Here is a 21,087-nt window from a genome sequence, read left to right as displayed (position 1 = left end):
CTGCCCTTGGATGAGCCATGTACACCCATCTGATCAACAAATAAGATCAGAGAATATGGTCACATGGAAGCAAGGTCCCATGGAATCTTGCACAGAGAGCAAAAGGATTAGAAAGAATAAGTATCGGAAGAAATGACCAAAGAGCAAACAGATGGTGAAAGGAATATATATTTGTACTACATATGTATACATGTATACATGTATAGAGAAGGCAATGGCACCCCACTCCAGTACTCTTGCCTGGAAAATCCCATGGATGGAGGACCCTGGTAGGCTGCAGTCCATGGGGTCGCTAAGAGTGGGAAACAACTGAGCAACTTCACTTTCACTTTTCACTTTTATGCATTGGAGAAGGAAATGGCAACCCACTCCAGTGTTCTTGCCTGGAGAATCCCAGGGACGGCGGAGCCTGGTAGGCTGCCGTCTATGGGGTCGCACAGAGTCGGACACAACTGAAGCAACTTAGCAGCATATATATATATGACTCAGTTATACATATACATGTATCAGTTCAGTTCAGTTGTTCAGTCATGTCTGACTCTTTGTGACCCCATGGACTGCAGCATGCCAGGCCTGTCCATCACCAACTCCCAGAGTTTACTCAAACTCATGTCCATTGAGTTGTTGATGCCATCCAACCATCTCATCCTCTGTCATTGCCTTCTCCTCCTGCCCTCAATCTCTCCCAGCATCAGGGTCTTTTCAAATGAGTCAGTTCTTCACATCAGGTGGCCAAAGTATTGGAGCTTCAGCTTCAGCATCAGTCCTTCCAATGAATATTCAGGGTTGATTTCCTTTAGGATGGACTGGTTGGATCTCCTTGAAGTCCAAGGGACTCTCAAGAGTCTTCTCCAACACCACAGTTCAAAAGCATCAGTTCTTTGGCACTCAGCTTTCTTTATAGTCCAACTCTCACATCCATACATGATTACTGGAAAAATCATAGCTTTGACTAGATGGACCTTGGTTGGCAAAGTATTGTGTCTGCTTTTGAATATGCTATTTCAATGGCATTATTTTAATGGCTACATAGTATTCCAAAGAATGTACATATATAATAACTTTATTATGTAATACTCAAATATTGTAGTTAGGTTACTCTATTCAGTCATTATCACAGTTCTTAATTCAGGCCACTCATATACTTAGTAGGTGTTTTCAATAAATTCTTATTGAATGAATGAATAGAGGAGTGAATGAAAGATTGTGTAGTATGGGATGGGCTAAAAAACCAGCTGGGAGAGAGTTCTAGGAGATGGTATGGGGTAAGATGGCCTGTCTAGGGTGCTCCAAAGTGCACAGGGGTTCAGGTATAGGTCTGAGCTACACCATGAGGGATTTGGGGTCATGAAGAGGATCATGGGTGGGAAACAGATTCAAAATGTAGCAGCCAAAACAGAGGAGAGAACTTCAACAAAGAAAGTCAGGAATAAAAATCAAGGGGTTAGCAGCATTATTCACTACAGTCAAAACATGGAAACAACGTAAGTGTCCATCAATGGATGAATGGATAAAGAAGATGTGGCATATATGCACAATGGAATACTATTTATTCAGCCACAGAAAAGAACAAAATAATGCCATCTGCAGCAACATGAATGAACCTAGAGGTGGTCATACTAAAGTGAAGTAAGTCCCAAAGAGGAAGGCAAATACCATATGATATCACTTACATTTGGAATCTAAAAAATAATAATAAAATATGACACAAGTGAACCTATCTACGAAACAAAAACAGGCTCACAGACATAGAGAGCAGATTGTGGCTGCCATCGGGAGGGGCCTGGGAAGAGGGATGGACTGGGCGGTTGGGGTTAGCAGATGCAAGCTATTACCTAGAGAAGGCATGAGCAGCAAGGTTGTACTGTACAGCACAGGGAACTGTATTCAATATCTTGTAATAAACCGTAGGGCTTCCCTGGTGGCTCAGTGGTATAGAATCCACCTGCCAATGTAAGAGATGTGGGTTTGATCCCTGGGTCGGGAAGATCCCCTGGAGAAGGAAATGGCAACCCACTCCAGTATTCTTGCCTGGAGAATCCCATGGACGGGGAGCTTGGCAGGCTACAGTCCATGGGGTCGCAACATGAAGTTGGACAATGACTTAGCAACTAAACAACAAAAACAACAATAAACTGTAATGGAAAAGAATATGAAAATGTATAAATAAATAAATATATATATATATATAACTGAATCACTTTACAGCAGAAGTTACAATATCATAAATCAACTCTATTTCAATAAAATAAATTTTTAAAAACAAGAGGTTCATCCACAGTGCTGCCATAAACAGGACTGGAGCCCTTTCCTTGCTATTTTAGTCCGTGAACTCATGCGTGTAGATGTAAAAGACTAGCCTAAAGATTAGAGTCAAGCTACACAGATAAGGGTCATTGATTCCAGGCTTATAAAGCTGAACTAAATAATGCAAGATTACTCTAAAAAAAATAGTAGAGTGAACTTAACTGCAGTTTTCGACTTCTAGTCCAGTATCTGTCCGATATCATATTTGCAGTGGTAGAATAAAACCTTCCTAAAGGACTTTGTGCTGTTTGTTTTTAAATGATGCTCTCTTAAGTTAAAGCTAGCATAGTGGGGAGGGGCAGTGTTAATGGGGTATATTGTGAGTTAGGAAGAATCTGATTGTGTTTTTGCAAGAAAAACCCTTGGGCCAGTTTCACAAACTGAATTCATCAGACCATAAAACCTGCCTTTATTTACTTCCTTTATCTTTTATTTATTTCCCTCTTTGTTTGAACCAAAGCCTTTCATTAGAAATTTTATTTTACCAAATAGCTCTCTCTTTATCATGAAGAAAGTATTTGAGTTTTGTTTCTTAAAGGATGTGGCTGCAAATGAGGGTGACGTGTTCATCTCTAATGCACACCCAGCAAGGTTATAAAATCTAGTAGACTATTAATAAAAGAAGATTTAGTTATAAACTCAGTTATTTTAAGAGGTGATTTATTCCTATGGCAGGCTTGTTGTCACATGGAGAACAGTTTCTTTTGAGGTGGAAAACATTTAAACATGTTTAAACACTAAACATGTTTCAGTGTCTATATTTTTTATTTAATGAAGATGGAATTTTATTCATCTCTGTGCCTTTGCTGGGGCAGCCCCTCTACCTGGAAGGTCTCTTTATCCCCAATCAGGGAAACACTGATGCTTCCAGGTCAGCCCAGACATTCTCCCCACTGGGTGTCAGGAATTCCTTGCTGGACACTGTCCATGTTCGTCTCATGGCACTTATCACATTGCCCTGGGCTTACCATTCTGTTGTCCTCAGTGGGCTGTGAATTCCATCTGCATCTCACCCATTCATATATATTCAATTCTTAGCACAGAACTTTGAACATAAAAAAACATACAAGAAATTTGTATTGAATGGAAGAGACTCACTCTCCTGCATTTTCTTTGATTTGAGGGTTTACTTGGCTCTGTTACTCGTGAAAACCATGCAGCTAAATTTTTTTGTTGAATATTTCAACAATATATATGAAGTAATGGTTACAGAAAAAAATATGTCATTTAGTTGAGCCCTTTTACTTAATAAATTTCCCTCAAATTGTTATATGAACCTCCAGGGAGCTAAACAGTGAACTTACTGGATAAATAACTCCGGTTTTTTCATCTTGATTTTAAGCTCAAATAACTTCAAATTCATCACTTAATGCAGATCAATGTTTATATGATAAATACATCAGATATATCAGTGACCCAGAAGAGATAAATAGTGACACTGAATTGCAGGGTATCTGAGTTTGGGGGAAAGCTAAGAAGAGCAAAAATATAGGCAACTAACAAAAAATAAAGCAAGCCTTCCTAAAGAGAACAGAGATAAAACATGGGGGGAAAAAATGACTTCCACTTTATAACATACGCACACACACACATACACATATTTAACTGAAGCATGTGTGTGGAGGGTTTTGAGGTACAAATCAGAACATGTATTGTGACAATATCCAAAACTGGTTAATGTGAAACTTCTATTTAATTTCTAGCAGGTCCCTCTCAGCTTGAATGAATGCTGTGAGGCACACAGGGACACATACACAGAAGCTTTAAGTATCCATTTGACAATAAACTTACTTTTCTAGATAAGACTATAGAGTCAACAAAAGAATTCAGGAACACTTGAACAAATGCTGAATGCTGTGTTCTAGAGAGATTAATCCAGCATTAATCCTTCATGCTGGGTTAAGGTGCAGGGTTGGAAGAACAAGAAGCACAGAGAAGTTAGGAGACATAAAATGCTGGATACCCAAGTGCACCAATGAGGGAGACTGAACAAGATCTCACCCACCAAAGGTACAGCATCACCAATGGCTGGCACTAGAAGCACCCATGAAACAAACATTTGCTGAGTCAGCCATGGGTTGCTCACAGTGGGTCTAAAGTTCATGAGAAAGGAGTCAGCTTGGGGGATAAAGTGATGCCCTGTCCCTAAAATAGAAGATGTGGAGGAGACAGAAATGTCTGGGATGAAGGGGAAGGGCAGAAGTTGGAGGGTGTATTTCCATGGTGATGTCTGTTTCCTCCAAGGAGTAGGAGGTGAGGGGTAGGGCAGAGGAGAGAATCCGAGTGACTCATTGCCTGGGTTAACTTTGGTCACTGAGATGGTCTTTCACAGATCTCACATTTCAGAAAACAAAATCCTCAGTTGTTGATATGCAAAAGAATAGCAATTTAAGTAATCTTCATAAAAGAATTATATTATTTTTGGCAAGTTTTAAAAGCTGGAGAAAATTAATTTTTAAATAATTCATTCATACATATATTTGATATATACTAACACACAATGGCACCCCACTCCAGTACTCTTGCCTGGAAAATCCCATGGACGGAGAAGCCTGGTAGGCTGCAGTCCATGGGGTCGCTAAGAGTCGGACACGACTGAGCAACTTCACTTTCACTTTTCACTTTCATGCATTGGAGAAGGAAATGGCAACCCACTCCAGTGTTCTTGCCTGGAGAATCCCAGGGACGGGGGAGCCTGATGGGCTGCCGTCTATGGGGTCGCACAGAGTCAGACACGACTGAAGCGACTTAGCAGCAGCAGCAGCAGCAACACACATGTGACCTAAATTAATTTTAATAAGATTTAGGGTTAGGACTTAAAATTTACTCATAGAATTCAAAAAAAAAAAAAACTATTGGTGACAAATCCTAAATGTTTAGTGATTTGGTACTACTGGGTGACAACACATGTAAAAGTAGAGTTTGTAACACTGCACAGAGTAAACACTTTATAATAAGCTGTTTTAATTAATTCTTTAGGTCCCCAAATGGTAGAGGTCCAGAGTCAGCAGTTTCAGATCCACTCCAAGGATGGCAAGCCACTGTTCACTGTGGATGAAGAGAAAGTCATGGTTGGTACAGATAAACTTCGAGTAACTGGTAGGTATAGCTCTTTAATTTTGATTAAGGAATAATTGACAAACAACATTAGTTTCAGGTATACAATATGGTGATTCAATATTCATATATATTGTGAAATGATCCACACTAAGCCTAGTTAATGTCCATCACCACACATGCTTACAAATTTATTTTCTTGTTATGAGAACTTTTAAGATGCACTCTCTTAGCAACTTTCAAATATACGATACAGTATTATTAACTAGGGGGCTTCCCAGGTGGCTCAGTGGTAAAGAACAAGCCTGCCAATGCAGGAGACTTGGGTTCGATCCCTGAGTCAGGAAAATCCCCTGGAGAAGGAAATGGCAACCCGCTCTAGTATTCTTGCCTGGGAAATCCCATGGACAGAGGAGCCTGGCTGACTATAGTCCATGGTGTCGCAAAAGAATCGGATAGGACTTAGCGACTAAACAACAGTTGCTATCTGGTTTTAAAATAAGCCTGAGTAGGAAAGATATGTACACCCCAGTGTTCACTGCAGCACTGTTTATAATAGCCATGATATGGAAGCAACCTAAGTGTCCATCAACAGAGCAATGGATAAAGACGAGTTGTATATACAATGGAATATAACTCAGCCATTAAAAAGAATGAAATAATGCCATTTGCAGCAACATGATAGACCTAACGAGTATTATATTGAATAATGTAAGTCAGACAGAGACGAAGAAATATCATATGACATCCCTTATATGTGTAATCTAAACAGAAATGATACAAATGAACTTACTTACAAAACAGAAAGAGACTCACAGACTTAGAGAATGAGTTTATGGTTGCCGGGGGGAGGAGAAGGATGGAGGAAAAGGATAGTTAGGGAGTTTGAGATGAACATGTACACACTGCTATATTTAAAATGGATAACCAACAAGGACCTACTGTATAGCCCAGGGAACTCTGTTCAATGTTATGTGGATGGGAGGGGAGTCTGGGGGAGAATGGATACGTGTATATGTAAGGCTGAGTCCCTTTTCTGTCCACATGAAACTACCACAGTAGTGTTCATCGGCTATACCCAATACAAAATAAAAAGCTAAAACAAACCTGGGTATTTGCAACTGCTTTAAAAATCATATTTTGTTTATAGGAACCTAGTGAAATCGTGGTGTTCTTGGAAAACTAGGAAAGCAGTTATGCCTGTTTTATCCCACAACTCAAATGTCTATACAAAGTCAACAGTCAGAACCTACATGTCCTGTAATATGCAGTATAAAGGCTTGATTTGTTGGCCATTGTTTACTTTTGTAAGAATGCTGCACCTTTGGTTTGTGTTTAGGACCTGAAGGGGCTCTTTTTGAACATTCGGTGGAGACGCCCCTCGTAAGACCCGACCCACTCCAGGACCTCAGGTAAGAGTTTTGTTCAGATGTAAACAAACTGGTTATGTGCTGGAGTAATGCTTCAGCAGATGCTACCAGGTGGTTCCTTATTCTGATGACCTTCCACCCATGACAGGTCATTTCTGACAGAATCCTTAAGGTGAACGTCCTTGTGCGCATCCCGTCCTCCCGTCTCTGAGATGCAGGCCTGGTGACCAGCCCTGCCCCTGCCCCAGGGCCGCCTGCACTGTTCTAGTAGACTAGTTCCTCCTCCAGGAAACCTCAGGGACTTGGCTAAATGCCACTATTTTCTTTATTTTTTCCTAGCTTTTTTCTTTATTGTGGTAAAAATACACATATAAAATGTATCATTGTAACCATTTTTAAATGTATAGTTCAGAACATATTTATACTTTACATACTTAAAAGTTTTGTATTTTATTTTCTATTATGGTTTACCATGGGATATTGAACATAGCTCCCTGTGCTCTACAGTAAGACCTTATTGTTTACCCATCCTGTATATAGCAGTTTGCATCCATTAACCCCAAACTCCCAATCCTCCTCTCCCTCCATCGCCACTCTCCCCCTTGACAACCACAGGTCTGTTCCCTATGTTTGTGGGTCTGTTTCTGTTTTGTAGATGAGTTCATTGTGTCATATTTTAGATTCCACATACAAGTGGCACCATCGATGGCTCAGCAGGCCAAGAATCTGCTTGAAATGCAGGAGACACGGGAGATGCGGGTTTGATCCCTGGGTGGGGAAGATCCCTTGGAGGATGACATGGCAACCCACACCAATATTCTAGACTATTGACTGAAAAATCCCATGGACAGAGGAGCCTGGCAGTCTACAGTCCAAAGGGCTGCAATGACTCGGAGGTGACAGCCCACAGCACACAGACGTGATATCCGATGGCATTTGTCTTTGTCTGACTAGAATACGTACTAGAGAGTAGGATAATCTCTAGGTCCATCCATATAGCTGCATACAACATTATTTCAGTCTTTTGTGTAACTGAATAATATTCCATTCTGTGTGTGTGTGTAAATATACCACAGCATCTTTATCCATTCACCTGTCGATGGACATTGACGTGGTTTCCACAGTTTCTGGTTACTGTGAATAGCGTTGCTATTAAAGTAAGGGTGTAAATGCAGCTATTTAAAAATGCTTCATTGACTCCATGTCAGCCATAGGAAAGTTCAGAATGCTCCCAGGGCACTTGGCCTGTGACCTAGTCTCCGTGGGGCTCCCTAGACTGGCACCCTGGGCACCTCCCTCCTCACTCATCCTGAAAGTGAGCAGCTGCCAGCCCCAAGCTCCACACTCCCACACACCTTGTCCCACCTGACTGGGGTGCCCCTCCTTACCTTGGACACCCATGGACGTCTCCTTGTCCTCATGCTTCAGCTCACCAACCCATCATTCTTCCCTGAAAATCATCAGCTGAGGTAAAACAATTGTACCTTTTAGTGAAAGAGAATTGTGCCCTATATGGGCTTAAAATGTCCAAAAGGCATTCTCAGAAATTTCAGTTTACATTACATTTTTTAAATATGTGCACTGTGAGTAGAGACAAGAGCATTACAAAACTGAGAACGTGATGAATCCATATATGCAAAGAAATTGTAAACCGTTGATATATCTTTTTTTTCAACTGTGGCAAAATACACATAAATTTTACCTTCTTAACCACTTTTAAACGTACAGTTCAAAAGCCTATAGTAGGCTTATTGTTGTCAACCATCCCTACCTCCAGTCACCAGAATTCTTTACATCTTGGAAAACTGAAACTCCACACCCCTTAAACACTAACTCCTGTCCCCTTCCCCAGACCCTGAATGCCACCACCCTGCCCTCTGTGTCTATGAATCTGAGGACTCTCGGCACCCTGTTTAAGTGGAATCATACAGTATATGTCCTTTTGCGACTGGCATAATATCCTCAACCTTTGGTATATCTCTATGTAATATCAAAATATATAAAATCACCTCGTTCTATGTGTGTTTTTTCTTTATACAGAGTCTCTGTGTGCCTGTGTGTATTTCACTGGCTACTGAATGTCCTTTACTGCTGTAACTGTTTATTCTAATAGTGTGTTTGTACTTTATAACAAAAACAAACAATAGTTTTAAAAACAAGTGTCTACAAGTCTACAGTGTCACTTAAAGTCACATTTAGAATTTGAACTTGAAAAAATATTCAGGTCAACTAGCATATTCTAATATATTATGTATAAATAGGGGAATAATGTACAGTAGGAACTCCAGCTTTACAAACAAGCCTGGTGACCTTGGCCAAACTAACCCTTTCAGGCTATATTTTCTCATAAAACATTGGTAGTATTATACATCTCAGAGTATTCTGGGGAAGATTTAATAAGCTATGAAGTTAAAAATGTTTTGTAAACTGAAAATGGAATACAAATTAATCATTTTTATTATCATTATTATACCAACTGGATATTCATACCAAATGGAATTGGAGTTAGGAAATTTGGCATTTCTCTTAATGTTAATGTCTAATTAAACATTGCTGCTGCTGCTACTGCTAAGTTGCTTCAGTCATGTCTGACTCTGTGTGACCCCATAGACGGCAGCCCACCAGGCTCCCCCGTCCCTGGGATTCTCCAGGCAAGAACACTGGAGTGGGTTGCCATTTCCTTCTCCAATGCATGACAGTGAAAAGTGAAAGTGAAGTCACTCTTAGCAACCCCTGGACTGCAGCCCACCAGGCTCCTCCGTCCATGGGATTTTCCAGGCAAGAGTACTGGAGTGGGGTGCCATTGCCTTCTCCGAATTAAACATTAATCTAAAGCAAATGAGAGCTCAATTCATCTTACCCACTTAGAGAACATTTGCAGCATAAAATTAGATTGTGACTATAATTAAATTGTAAGTTTCATTGATTTTGATAAAGGACCATGAGATCAATATTATAGAATTATTATAGTTAGGGAAGAAGAACATTTTATTTTTGTAGAAAAGAAACATGATTCAATATCTTTAAAAAATAATGCCATGAGAAAAATTTTGTTATTAAAAATAATATAAATTGTAGAGCTGCCAAACCACTCTTTGCAATGAACGTCACTGTTTTAAAAGTATAGGCCTCATAATTAAACAATTCGTCTTACATTTTTCCCATTAGGAAATAAATTTTCTTGCTTCTACACAGGCCTTTCCTGAAAAAGAAATGGCAGAAGAATATTCTCTGGCTTTCTAAAACATGACACTAAGGGAATATTCCATAACCCAAGTGTTACAACCAGAGTGATTGAGAACATAATGAAATTATAAGGAATTGCTTGAGGAATGGGGTTTGGATGGAAGACATGAACTAACAGGTTTCGAATGCCTGCCACTGCCAGGAAATGTGTCTGTACTGTCACATAATTTATCTCGTTTCCTCGTCAGCTCGACCTGAAAAGCATCAACTCAATCCCCATTTTACAAAAGAGAACACTGAGCTCAAGGTAGGAGCACATTCTAAGACACAAAGGAAAAAAGGCAGCCAACTCATGACTCAACTTAGCTCTGGCTCCAAAGCCAGTGTACGCTCTGTTCCCACCTTCCACCACCCAGGGGAACCCTTTAGTGATTTACTCCCTGATTTACCACCAGACTCTGCTGACCGAGTGCGTCAGAGTTGTATTGTCTTCTGTGAGTTCATGCTATCACTTGTCTTTCACTTTTTATGTCTATGTCCAGTAGCATTACTATTCCTGGCCTGAGTAAAATGAGATCGATTCTGGAATATGTTAACTGACCTATGAAAACTTTGTGGATATTGTTGGGTTAAGATCATGAAGATCATTTATAAAAAGACCTCTGAAATATACATGTTTAAATATCACAATTTAAATTTTGGTATTTGCTCAAATGGTAGTTATGAAAGGGTAACAGTTATTTTCTTTAAGAAAAATATATAATTGACTTGTATTTAAGCTAGATTTACATTTCTTAGGGCAAGGTCATCCTCAAGAGAAGTATGAACTGTAACATACCATTTTAAACCTAATTCTCATTTATGCATGATATAATTCAATCTTTTTAAAAAAAATTCAGCAAAAACGTATAAAGTGTGTTTACGTGCCAGAGTCTATATAGATGCTGGTTCCACAGTGATAAAAGGCATGGTCCCTGACCTTAGTGAGTTTAAAGTCTGTTGGGAGAAAGAAACGTGCAAACAAGCTACAATGACATCATTCATTGCCATGATGAAGGTGCAAAATGATAGTGAGGGCATAGGAGAAAGAGTGTAACTCTTCCTACGGTGATCTGAGATGAAGTCACAGATAAGAAAGCTCTTGAACGGAAACTTAAAGAATCAGTAGATGTGGACGCAGTGGGGCAAACTGCAAAGCCCCTACAGCCCAGTAGGGATGTGATGGCGGAAACCATGCCTAGGACATAGTAACACATATGTTTCTTCATTAGATGAGTAAAATGAACAGACGTGGAAGTATTTGTTCCCATTTCAAACACTTGTAAATATTGATTTCCTTAATACAGTTTATAAATATCACCTAAGTAGAAACCAAGGAAGCCCATTCACTCCCAGGTCCCAGTAACCAAGTAGAAAATTCACAGTCAGTGCATGTGTTGCTCAGTCATGTCTGACTCTCTGCAAACCTGTGGCCTGTAGCCCACCCGGCTCCTCTGTCCATGGGATTCTCCAGACAAGAATACTGGAGTGGGCTGCCATGCTCTCCTCCGGGGATCCTCCCAGTCCAGGGATCCTCCCAGTCCAGGGATCGAACCCAGGTCTCATGCATCTCCTGTGCTGCAGGTGGGTTCTTCACCACTGGCACTACCTGGGAAGCCCATGGTGGAGTGGAAGCTAAGTCAGGGGTACTCAAGGAGAAATCAGGATTCCACAGAGACTAGGGGCTGGAACTTGAATATTTTATGGAGACTGATTCCAAGCTACAACCTAGTGTGTATGAAATGCCCAGAGATATCTCATAGATCTTGAGAAGATATTTCAGCATCTGGTAGGACTAAGCACACACACACACATATGCATACACACATACGTACACACACACACCCTCTCAGAGTTTTTCTCTTTCACCATTTCTCTGTCTGTTCTTGCTTATTTTTCCATGTGAACATTAGGTCTTTGATATCTGACCATGTTGAACGCATTCACGGAAATGTGTACTTCAGAGCATTCTCATCTCAGCCTTTTTGGTAATATGGGTCTAAACCTGTACTGAATTGAAATGTTTCGTCTTCAAGGATAGAAATAATGCAGAGGGGACGAAGTCTGCTTCTGGGAGCATTGCGTTGTGAGAACATTAACAACTAGTCATTGGTCCTGTTGAGGTCACTTGTGGTTTGAGAATGACCCTGGAAATGGACTCACCTTCGCCAGGGTACCTGAAATGGGCCCAGCGGTGCAGGGTGCTCACACCCTCCTCCTTCCCCTCCGCTGTCTTCCATCAGTCCAGGCAGGAAAGACGCGGGCAGTTAGCAGTGGCCAGAAGGTGCCTCCATCAGCAGACCAGGCTCATGTAGGTACCAGCATGTTTCCCCAAACACCTAAACCCAACAGAACTTGACCAATACATTCCAGGAATATCTCTGCTCAAAGTCATATTTTAACATGTATAACAGGTCAGATCTTACATATTGAAAGGGACATAAGAAAAAGGAGCTTTATTTTCCATAACAAATAGTGGTAGATGAGAAAACTTGCCAATTAAAGGCAGTAATCCACCTGATTTAAAGGTTGATTGGTACCACTCAGTCATAAAAAAGAATGAAATAATGTCATTTGCAGCAACATGGATACAACTAGAGATTATCATACTAAGTCAAGTAAGCCAAACAGAGAAAGACAAATAATATAGGATATCACTTATATGTGGAAGCTAAAGTATGACACAAATGAAACTGTCTGTGAAACAGACTCCAGGACATAAAGAATAGACTGGTGGGTGCCAAGCGGGTTGGGGGAGGGAAGGATTGGGAATTTGGGATGCAGATTATTATATATAGGATGGATAAGCAACAACGTCCTACTGTGTAGCATAGGGAACTGTACTCAATATTCTATGATAAACTATAATGGAACAGAATATAAAAGATTATATATATATATATGTATAACCAAGTCACTTTTCTATGCAGCCAAAATTAACACACATTGTAAATCAACTATACTTCAATTAAGAAATTATTTTAAAAGTCGATCAGTCACTTCAGACGCAAATTCATTACCAGGCACTTCTCGCCTCTTAAATGCTACCCTTTCTTTCTCCTGCCACCTGAACCCTACTCTGACCCTGCAGTGCGATGGGTCCCTTTCTCCTTCTCATGGATCTTTAAACATTCCAAGCAAGTCAGCCTTTTCCCTTTTGGTTGAGTCGGGTTGAAGCAGATGAAAAGCCTGTCCAGTGATCCTGCTGGGCCATTTGGTGGAAATGCCATCAGTCATTTCCAAGCAGAAGCAAGAGAAGATCCCTGCTTCCGTGTTCCTGGTTCTGAATTTGTGTTTGACTAAATCACAAGGAGATGCTGCTGAATCTTACAGAAACAAGGCCTGCTGAGGCCAGTCTCCCCCTTGTCTGTAAACTCCATTACTTAGTCATTTTTCCAGGAGAAATTGCTGCATGTGCCCTGTAATCTTCCTAAATGAGAAAAAAAAGCAAACAACGAACTCCAAACTTTTGTGAACATGTAGCAAATGAATGTGTTTCCCTTAAATTTCTCTTTTTCCCAAAGAAGTCTGGGTTTGGGCTAAAAAAAAAAAAGTTTTCCAGAGATATTCACCAGTAGCACTTTCTTTTGGTGTGGCATGCCAGCCCACTGACCACGTTGTCTGGAGCTGCCGCACAGGGCTGGGATGGTCAATGTTTGCATCAGTTTTCAGAGGATATTAATTTCATAGATTCTCATTGATGGGAAGTTAATTTCTTTACTGCCCTTTATTTCTGGATTTATCCATGAAAATCAACGCTGAATATTCATTGGAAGGACTGATGCCGGAGCTGAAGCTCCAATACTTTGGCCACCTGATGGGAAGAGCTGACTCACTGGAAAAGACCCTGATGCTGGGAAAGATTGAAGGCAGGAGAAGGGGATGACGGAGGATGAGATGGTTGGATGGTATCACTGACTCAATGGACATGAGTTAGAGCAAACCCTGGGAGATAGTGAAAGATAGAGGAGCCTGGCATGCTACAGTCCATGGGGTTGCAAAGAGTTGGACATGACTTAGTGACTGAACAGCAGCTGTTCAGTCCAACCTCATGGACTGCAGCATGCCAGGCTCCCAATGTATGGCAAAACCCACAATATTGTAAAGGAATTAGCATCCAATTAAAATAAATTAATTAATTTAAATTTTTTTAAAAAGAATGAATATACTATGTATCTTACTGATATATATTCTCTATATGTCTCTATCTCTATTGGAAGATACTGTGTCTTACTGATTATATTCTCTATGATCTTACTGATTATATTCTCTAAGATTTATGTTCTCTAAGAATATAATCAGTAAAATATATAGTATATTATCCATTGGTTGGGGGATTCCTGGGGTGGCTGTTTTTTATGCCATTTTTTCTTGGTTTCCTTCCCTCATTTCAGACTAGAATCCCCGACACGGAGTCTCAGCATGGACGCCCCCAAAGGCGTTCACATTCAAGCCCCTGCAGGGAAGATCGAGGCCCTTACCCAGATGGACATCGTTCTTCAGAGCAGTGATGGGATGGTGAGTCCAGCGGACGGTGGGTGGTGGGTGCTCCCATTATACAAGCCTCACGTCCACCATGTAATGATGACATTCACGTCCAATAAGGCATCAGCAAATTACAGTTTGTAAAGAGATATCATGAAAGGCATCACAGAATATGTGAAAGAAGGAAAAAATTTAACACTGAAAGAAAAGCCAAGAAAGGTTAAAAGTAGTCTCTTTTGATCCAGACTGCTTTCTTTGGCATTTGTACTATCAAGTCTCTTATTGTTTTCAGCTTTGAAAAAGTCCTGGACATTCAGAGCTCGCAAAGAATGTCCATTCTGCCACTTCCTAGCGACCCTCTCAGTAGAACCATCACTGGGGGTCACCTGTAAGGGATAACTCTTTTTTTATTTTTTACCACCCAGGGTGCTTGCTCACATCAAGTCCTGGTTCAGTGAAAGTCAAATATGAAAAATAAGAGTTGTAATAAAGAAAACTCTGGAACCTCCAGTCCAGAAATAAAACATCCCTGATAAGAGCCCCTCTGAGAATGGGCAGCAAGGCACAGGCTCCCTACTATTTATTGATCCTTCTAGTGTGAGATCAATTCGCCAATTACCTGTTTGAATCAGGGACATTAACAGGCCTCTCTGGGCTTCTCTCCTCATTTGTCAAGTACAGGAAATAGTATTTACTTCACTATGTCACAGGGCTAAGAGACATCAATGCAGTAAGATCATTTTGAACTGATATTAATTTAATATTAAGAGGGGGTGTGGTTGAGACTGCAGAGGTAGACCACAGGAGGTAGGTTCAGTCCTGGCTTGGCAAGATCCCCTGGAGAAGGGAATGTCAACCCAAGTATTCTTGCCTGAGAAATCCCATGGACAGAGGAGCCTGGGCCGGCTATAGCCCATGGGACACAAAGAGTCGGACACAACTTAGTAACTAACAGCAGCAGTAGCAAAGCATTAGACAATAACCGATATAGGTTCTGCTCCAAAAAACATAAGACCCATTTGACTCCCTGCTCTGATGGTGGCCCAGACCCCAAGGCAAAGCCTGCCTGCCATGCACTTGTACTGTCACCCTGCACTGCCTGCAGAGACGTCAGCATCCTGGGATGCCAGTGTATTCAGAGCCTGGCCTGACGGGACCAGAGCCGCATAAAACAAAGGTAGGATTCCACCTTGTTGGTTAGGAAGAACGTGGGAGCTTCCCAAACATAGTTCAGCTCGTCCTGATAAGTGAGCACCCTGCTGGGGCTCAGGCCTGGTTGCTCTGTGCTATGACTCTGATTTCTTTTAGCTGTCAGAGATTTCCAAAACTCAATCAACAGCCATTTGTGTGCATCTTGGTTCAACTAAACCTCTCCAGGAACAAAAAGTCCAGTGGCTTCCCTCTTATTTTAGTTGTCTGTGTGTCACTTGCTTCCTGTACCTAATAGAAGGCAACAGAGTTGCAAATAAAATTTTAAAAGCTGGAGAAATGGTTGCTAGCCATTACGATGAATTTAATTGCCTCTCCTAGGAAAATAATATCATGAGCAATTCCAGCATTCACAAGGTAAAATGAATAAGATGAGTCAACTTCTGCGGCTTGTACTTTATCCTAATAGGAGGAGAAGCTGAAGGTCAAAGTGGAACACAAGGTCGATGTGAATCAAAAAATGGTATTATTTTGGCCAGATAACTCTGAAAGGTCTTCAAGGAGTGTCACATCATACACTTTCCTAGCTGGCCTAGTGCAATGAATAAAAGGAAAAAAAAAAAAGACTTCCCTCCAGTTCCTAAGGAATATTTATCCCCCCTGCCCAGGTGGAAATGAGAAATAGGCTTTGAAAGAATCAGGTCATTATAATGTGACTTCAGCCAAGGCAGGTGCCTACTTCATTTTCTATGCAGAGAAAGAACTTGGAACATTTGGAGCATTTGAGTTTTGTGTTTGTCATGTTCCCTCCCCTTGACCATGTCTTGTCTCACTCTCTCCCAAGCAGCTTGTGCTCGACGCAGAAACTGTGTTTTTGCCCGAGCTGGCTCTGGGGAGCCAGGGGCCCGCGGGCAGCTCCCAGGGGCTCTACGAAGTCTGTGCGTGTCCAGATGGGAAGCTCTACCTGTCTGTGGCCGGCGTGGGTACCACGTGCCACGAGCACAGTCATCTCTGCCTCTAAACCATCAGCACCGCCCAGGGAGCATCTGCTGTGTCTCGGTGCGCTCAGCAGTGCAGACCTCAGCCTTCCCAGCTGGAGCCACTCGACAACGGTGAGCTGAGTTTGCGTGTGGGAGTTTGAAAGGAGCTCAAACGTACCACTGAAAATGGTCCCGTGAAACTGTGATCTCAGAGTGGACCTTAGACACAAAAGTCCAAGGATCAGAACCATTGTGACTTTCCCTGTCCTGTGCGTGTTGGTCTGTGATGGGATGTTGGGCTGCTGTGTGGAATGGATGCATGGATGTGTGATGCTCAGCTGGCGACCTCTGACCTCCCGTGAGAGTAGTCTGAGTCCTGCCCAGGTGCCTCAGAGTTCTCTGAGCTTTTCCACTGTGTCAATCAATCCTGCAGGAGCTGTATTCATTTCAACGCAAAGTGTGTCTGGTTTCAGAAGAAAATCTTCAAGTTTTAAAAGGATGTTGAGATTGATCTGACTTTCAGAATGTGGTCAGAGGAATAAATTGTACACAACTGATCATGTTTCTTTATATAGTCCATAAGCAATAAAAATCAACCTACATTTTTCATAGACTTCACAGTGTGTGTTGCTTTCTTTAATCCTCACAACTCTTTTTGAGTTCAGTACTGTTTTTCCCCCAGTTGCTGGTGATAAAAAAAAAAAAAAAAAGGTTCAGATGAGTCAAGTCACAGGTCACCCAGTATCTACTAAAATTAAACTCAACTGGACCCTAACATTTCAACGTCAGTTTTCACTTTGGAAAACTTTGATCTGTGTCTCATTGCACCTGCATCACCTATTTACCTGATACCTGCACAGACGGGCTGATGCCTACGTGAAAGGTGGAGAAACTAAAGTCAAGGGGAGTTTTGTCATCCACCAAGATGGCCCCATGAGCTGGTGGGGGTTTGCCGCTGCCCAGCCCACATGCTCACCTCACAGGAGAGGTGAGGGACCAGGGGTGGAGCGGAGCTTCACTGAGTCCCTGCTCACAGTTGCCATCCTCGGCTGTGTGATCTGTATATGAATATGGTGGACACACACACTAACCCATGAATGCTTTGGTTTTGTGGTTTTACTTCACGGTAGAATGCCTTCATCACACCGAACGCCAGGTATTGGTTTTGATGTGTTTTACTGATCATTCCCATTAGAATCCCCACACAGCACAAGACGTGGTGAGACCAACAGCATTGCAACTTTCCCATTAAAGGATTTATGACTAGAAATACAACATCGGTTTCATTTTCCACAGTCTCAGAACTGAAGAAAAGTGGTCTTTATTTCTAATGCTGTCTTAACAAGGTATTAACAATGCAACCCACTCCTAACAGTTTCTTAATATTTAAATTACTGGTATTATAAACATTTGAAATTATTAATACAAAATAAAATTAAAATTAAAATTTTAAAAATACAGTGTGTCCTAATCAGTTAAGAGCAAACTCAACTCTGAATATAACACTCCTAGTTTCAGGGGATTGGGAGGGTGGGGACTTAGATTATTTAAATGAGTATTTCCTTTTTCCATTTAGTTAAGTCCTGATTTTTAGAATCAATGTCTGCTTTCTTGCTGTGACACTCCTGTTGTCATAGTAGTGTTGTCATTTTTGTGTCATATTTACTCTCTTATACCATGTTTGTGCAGAAAAAAAAGTCTTCCAACCCAGTTGCTATAGATGGGTTCTTACAGAATGTGTGTACATGTCCAAAAAAATGTCGATGATAAAGCAGAGTCAAAAAAAAAAAAAAAAAGACTCAAAGGACGGGGAATAAACATTTTAAATAAAAGGTGTAAATCCAAACTTTTGTTTCTTTTTTTTTTTTTTGTGGTGCCTAATCCTTATACTTTATTGTCTGATATTCTTTTTTTTTAAATTAATTTATTTTTTACTTTACAATTCTGTATTGGTTTTGCCATACATTGACATGAATCCACCATGGGTGTACATGCGTTCCCAAACATGAACCCCCCTCCCACCCCCCTCCCCACAACATCTCTCTGGTTCATCCCCGTGTACCAGCCCCAAGCATGCCGTATCCTGCATCGGACATAGACTGGCGATTCGATTCTTACATGATATTGTACATGTTTCAATGCCATTCTCCCAAATCATCTCACCCTTTCCCTCTCCCTCCACAGGGTCATCACTGCCATCTTTCTAAATTCCATATATATGTGTTAGTATACTGTATTGGTGTTTTTCCTTCTGGCTTACTTCACTCTGTATAATCGGCTCCAGTTTCATCCATCTCATCAGAACAGATTCAAATGTATTCTTTTTAACGGCTGAGTAATACTCCATTGTGTATATGTACCACAGCTTTCTTATCCATTCATCTGCTGATGGACATCTAGGTTGTTTCCATGTCCTGGCTATTATAAACAGTGCTGTGATGAACATTGGGGTACATGTGTCTCTTTCAATTCTGGTTTCCTCAGTGTGTATGCCCAGCAGTGGGATTGCTTTGTTACTATCTGCATTCTCCAGAGTGACGAGGAACTTCTCTTTGGTTTCAAGCCAGACTTTCAGATGGGCTGTATTCTAGAATGTATTGCATAAACCTATCTTCTTAAGTACATTATACAGTGTAGTTTAAATCTCCCCTGAAGGGGCAAGGCCATGCTAGGAGCACCCGCAACAAGGCACATACACGGACTACGCACCAAGTGGTTACGACCACTGAGTAGTGGTTGATACTTTAGGGACCTTGAAAAACAGTCTTTATTTCTTTTCCAATTTCCGAACCAACTGAGAAGCAGACACAAGTCAAAAAATGAAGATCAAAATGTCAGCTTTAATAATAAAGTTAGATTTGCAGCAAACTAGATTTTCTAAGACCTTTCAGTGGAGCAAACGTGAACCTCTCAACCCTTCACAGGCTCCGCAGCTCCTACAGGGCTCAGGTTCCCCCCTTGGCGCCCCCCAGGTCAGTCTCTGCTCATGAGGGACAGGGGAGCAGGGTGGAAGCTCTTCTGAAGAGCAGAGCCATCCCCAGCATGAAGCTAGCGAGGCTGGGTTGCTTGTACTGTTTGTCCCCGCCATTCCCCGATCTAACACATCACAGCTCACTGGGCTTCAGTCTTCTCTGTAACTGCCACTACACACTGGCTGTGGTTTGAAAACCAAGTGAACTTTGGGTCGGGCATAAACAAGCAGGTGGAACAAGAGGGTAAGAAGGGCATGGAGTAGAAAGTGAATTTTGACCTGAATAGTCAGTGCAGTTTCGGTTTTTGTCCTGGTCTTTGTATCCAGGGCCTTAACAAACACAAGAGAAAGAAGCAGAGATTTTAAGCATGTGGTTCTTCTTTTTAAATAAAATGTAACTCACGTTGGCTCTGGTATCCATGTCCCCCCAGGCTCTCCCATGCCTTGACAGCACGGGCCTGGGACTAGCTTTCTCACCAATGGAGGACTGATGACACTTTAGACCAAATGTGGCAAAACAACATCAGTGGGGAAGCTCTAGAAGTCAGGGGTTTAGGAAACTCCACCCGCAGTTAGGAAGCTCCAGCTCCTGCCCATGGGCAGGCATCCTGCGGGCACAGACTCTGGCCCTGATGGCTGGTCAACTCCTGGAAGGAGACCTCTTCCCACGTGGTGTCCACATGTCTCCCACTGGCTCCAGGCTCTGGTGGAACCCTGAGCAATACATGACTAGCTAAGTCTCATCTACTTGCCATTCTCTACTCTCTTATCCTTGAGGTCGACAAAACACTGAAGGACACAGGATGTCAACTGGCACTGATGGAAGGACACCCACTGGTCCGCACTGATGGAAGAACACCCACTGGTCCCCAAAGTTAACCTGTCAACTACTTCTCTTTATTTGACTAAACGCTATGCAAACATCTTCCCAGCATCATTCTTGGGCCTTCACCTGTTCCCCCGCCAGTGGCTGCGGACCACTCAGGCCTCCTGCCCACAGGGCAGCACAGAGCCCGCCTCCATGGGCAGAAGGCCTGTTCCAACCCCCTCCCCAGGAGCAGCTGCTCACACACTGGTTGGCAGTCTCCAGTTTCCTTTCAATAAGAAAAGCAAAATAGGGTAAAAGGCATAAAATAATAATAATTTAAAAAATAGTTTGGGTCCAAAATTCCTTACCCTGAACTTCAAAATCTAAAAGTTTCAAATAATGAAAACTTCCCAAATCCATCTGCTGTAAACTCTGGGCAGCAAAACCGGATCTAAGTTTAGATGAGGCTGTTTCTCAGGTCTGTGTAGTTTAGGGTGGGTGGGTGTTCATGGTTTCACTGTGTTTGATTAAAGGGGAGTAGCCCAACCCCCACCCCCAATGGAAAAGTGAAAGTGAAGTTGCTCAGTTGTGTCCAACTCTTAGAGACCCCATAGACTGTAGCCTGCCAGGCTCCTCCCTCCATGGGATTCTCCAAGCAAGAGTACTGGAGTGGGTTGAATTTCCTTCTCCAGATCTCCAATGGAAAAGCCTCATTAAACCCAGTTTATACACAGT

General features: G+C 41.7%; 1 protein-coding gene across 1 annotated transcript in view; it reads left to right on the top strand.

The window, feature by feature from the left end:
* SGCG (sarcoglycan gamma) overlaps positions 1 to 17,191 on the top strand; it is a 29,558-nt gene extending 12,367 nt beyond the window's left edge. The window contains exons 5-8 of the mRNA XM_040266789.1: positions 5,287 to 5,406; positions 6,704 to 6,776; positions 14,354 to 14,477; positions 16,441 to 17,191. Coding sequence (XP_040122723.1) covers positions 5,287 to 5,406; positions 6,704 to 6,776; positions 14,354 to 14,477; positions 16,441 to 16,614 — 491 coding nt within the window. The 3' untranslated portion in view covers positions 16,615 to 17,191. The remainder of the gene's footprint in view (positions 1 to 5,286; positions 5,407 to 6,703; positions 6,777 to 14,353; positions 14,478 to 16,440) is intronic.
* Positions 17,192 to 21,087: the final 3,896 nt, after the last annotated feature.

Source organism: Oryx dammah, unplaced genomic scaffold (genome assembly GCF_014754425.2).
Source record: "Oryx dammah isolate SB20612 unplaced genomic scaffold, SCBI_Odam_1.1 HiC_scaffold_24, whole genome shotgun sequence".
Taxonomy (NCBI): domain Eukaryota; kingdom Metazoa; phylum Chordata; class Mammalia; order Artiodactyla; family Bovidae; genus Oryx; species Oryx dammah.
The sequence above is the reverse complement of the archived record's forward strand: the minus strand, read 5'-3'. Positions and strand labels throughout refer to the sequence as shown.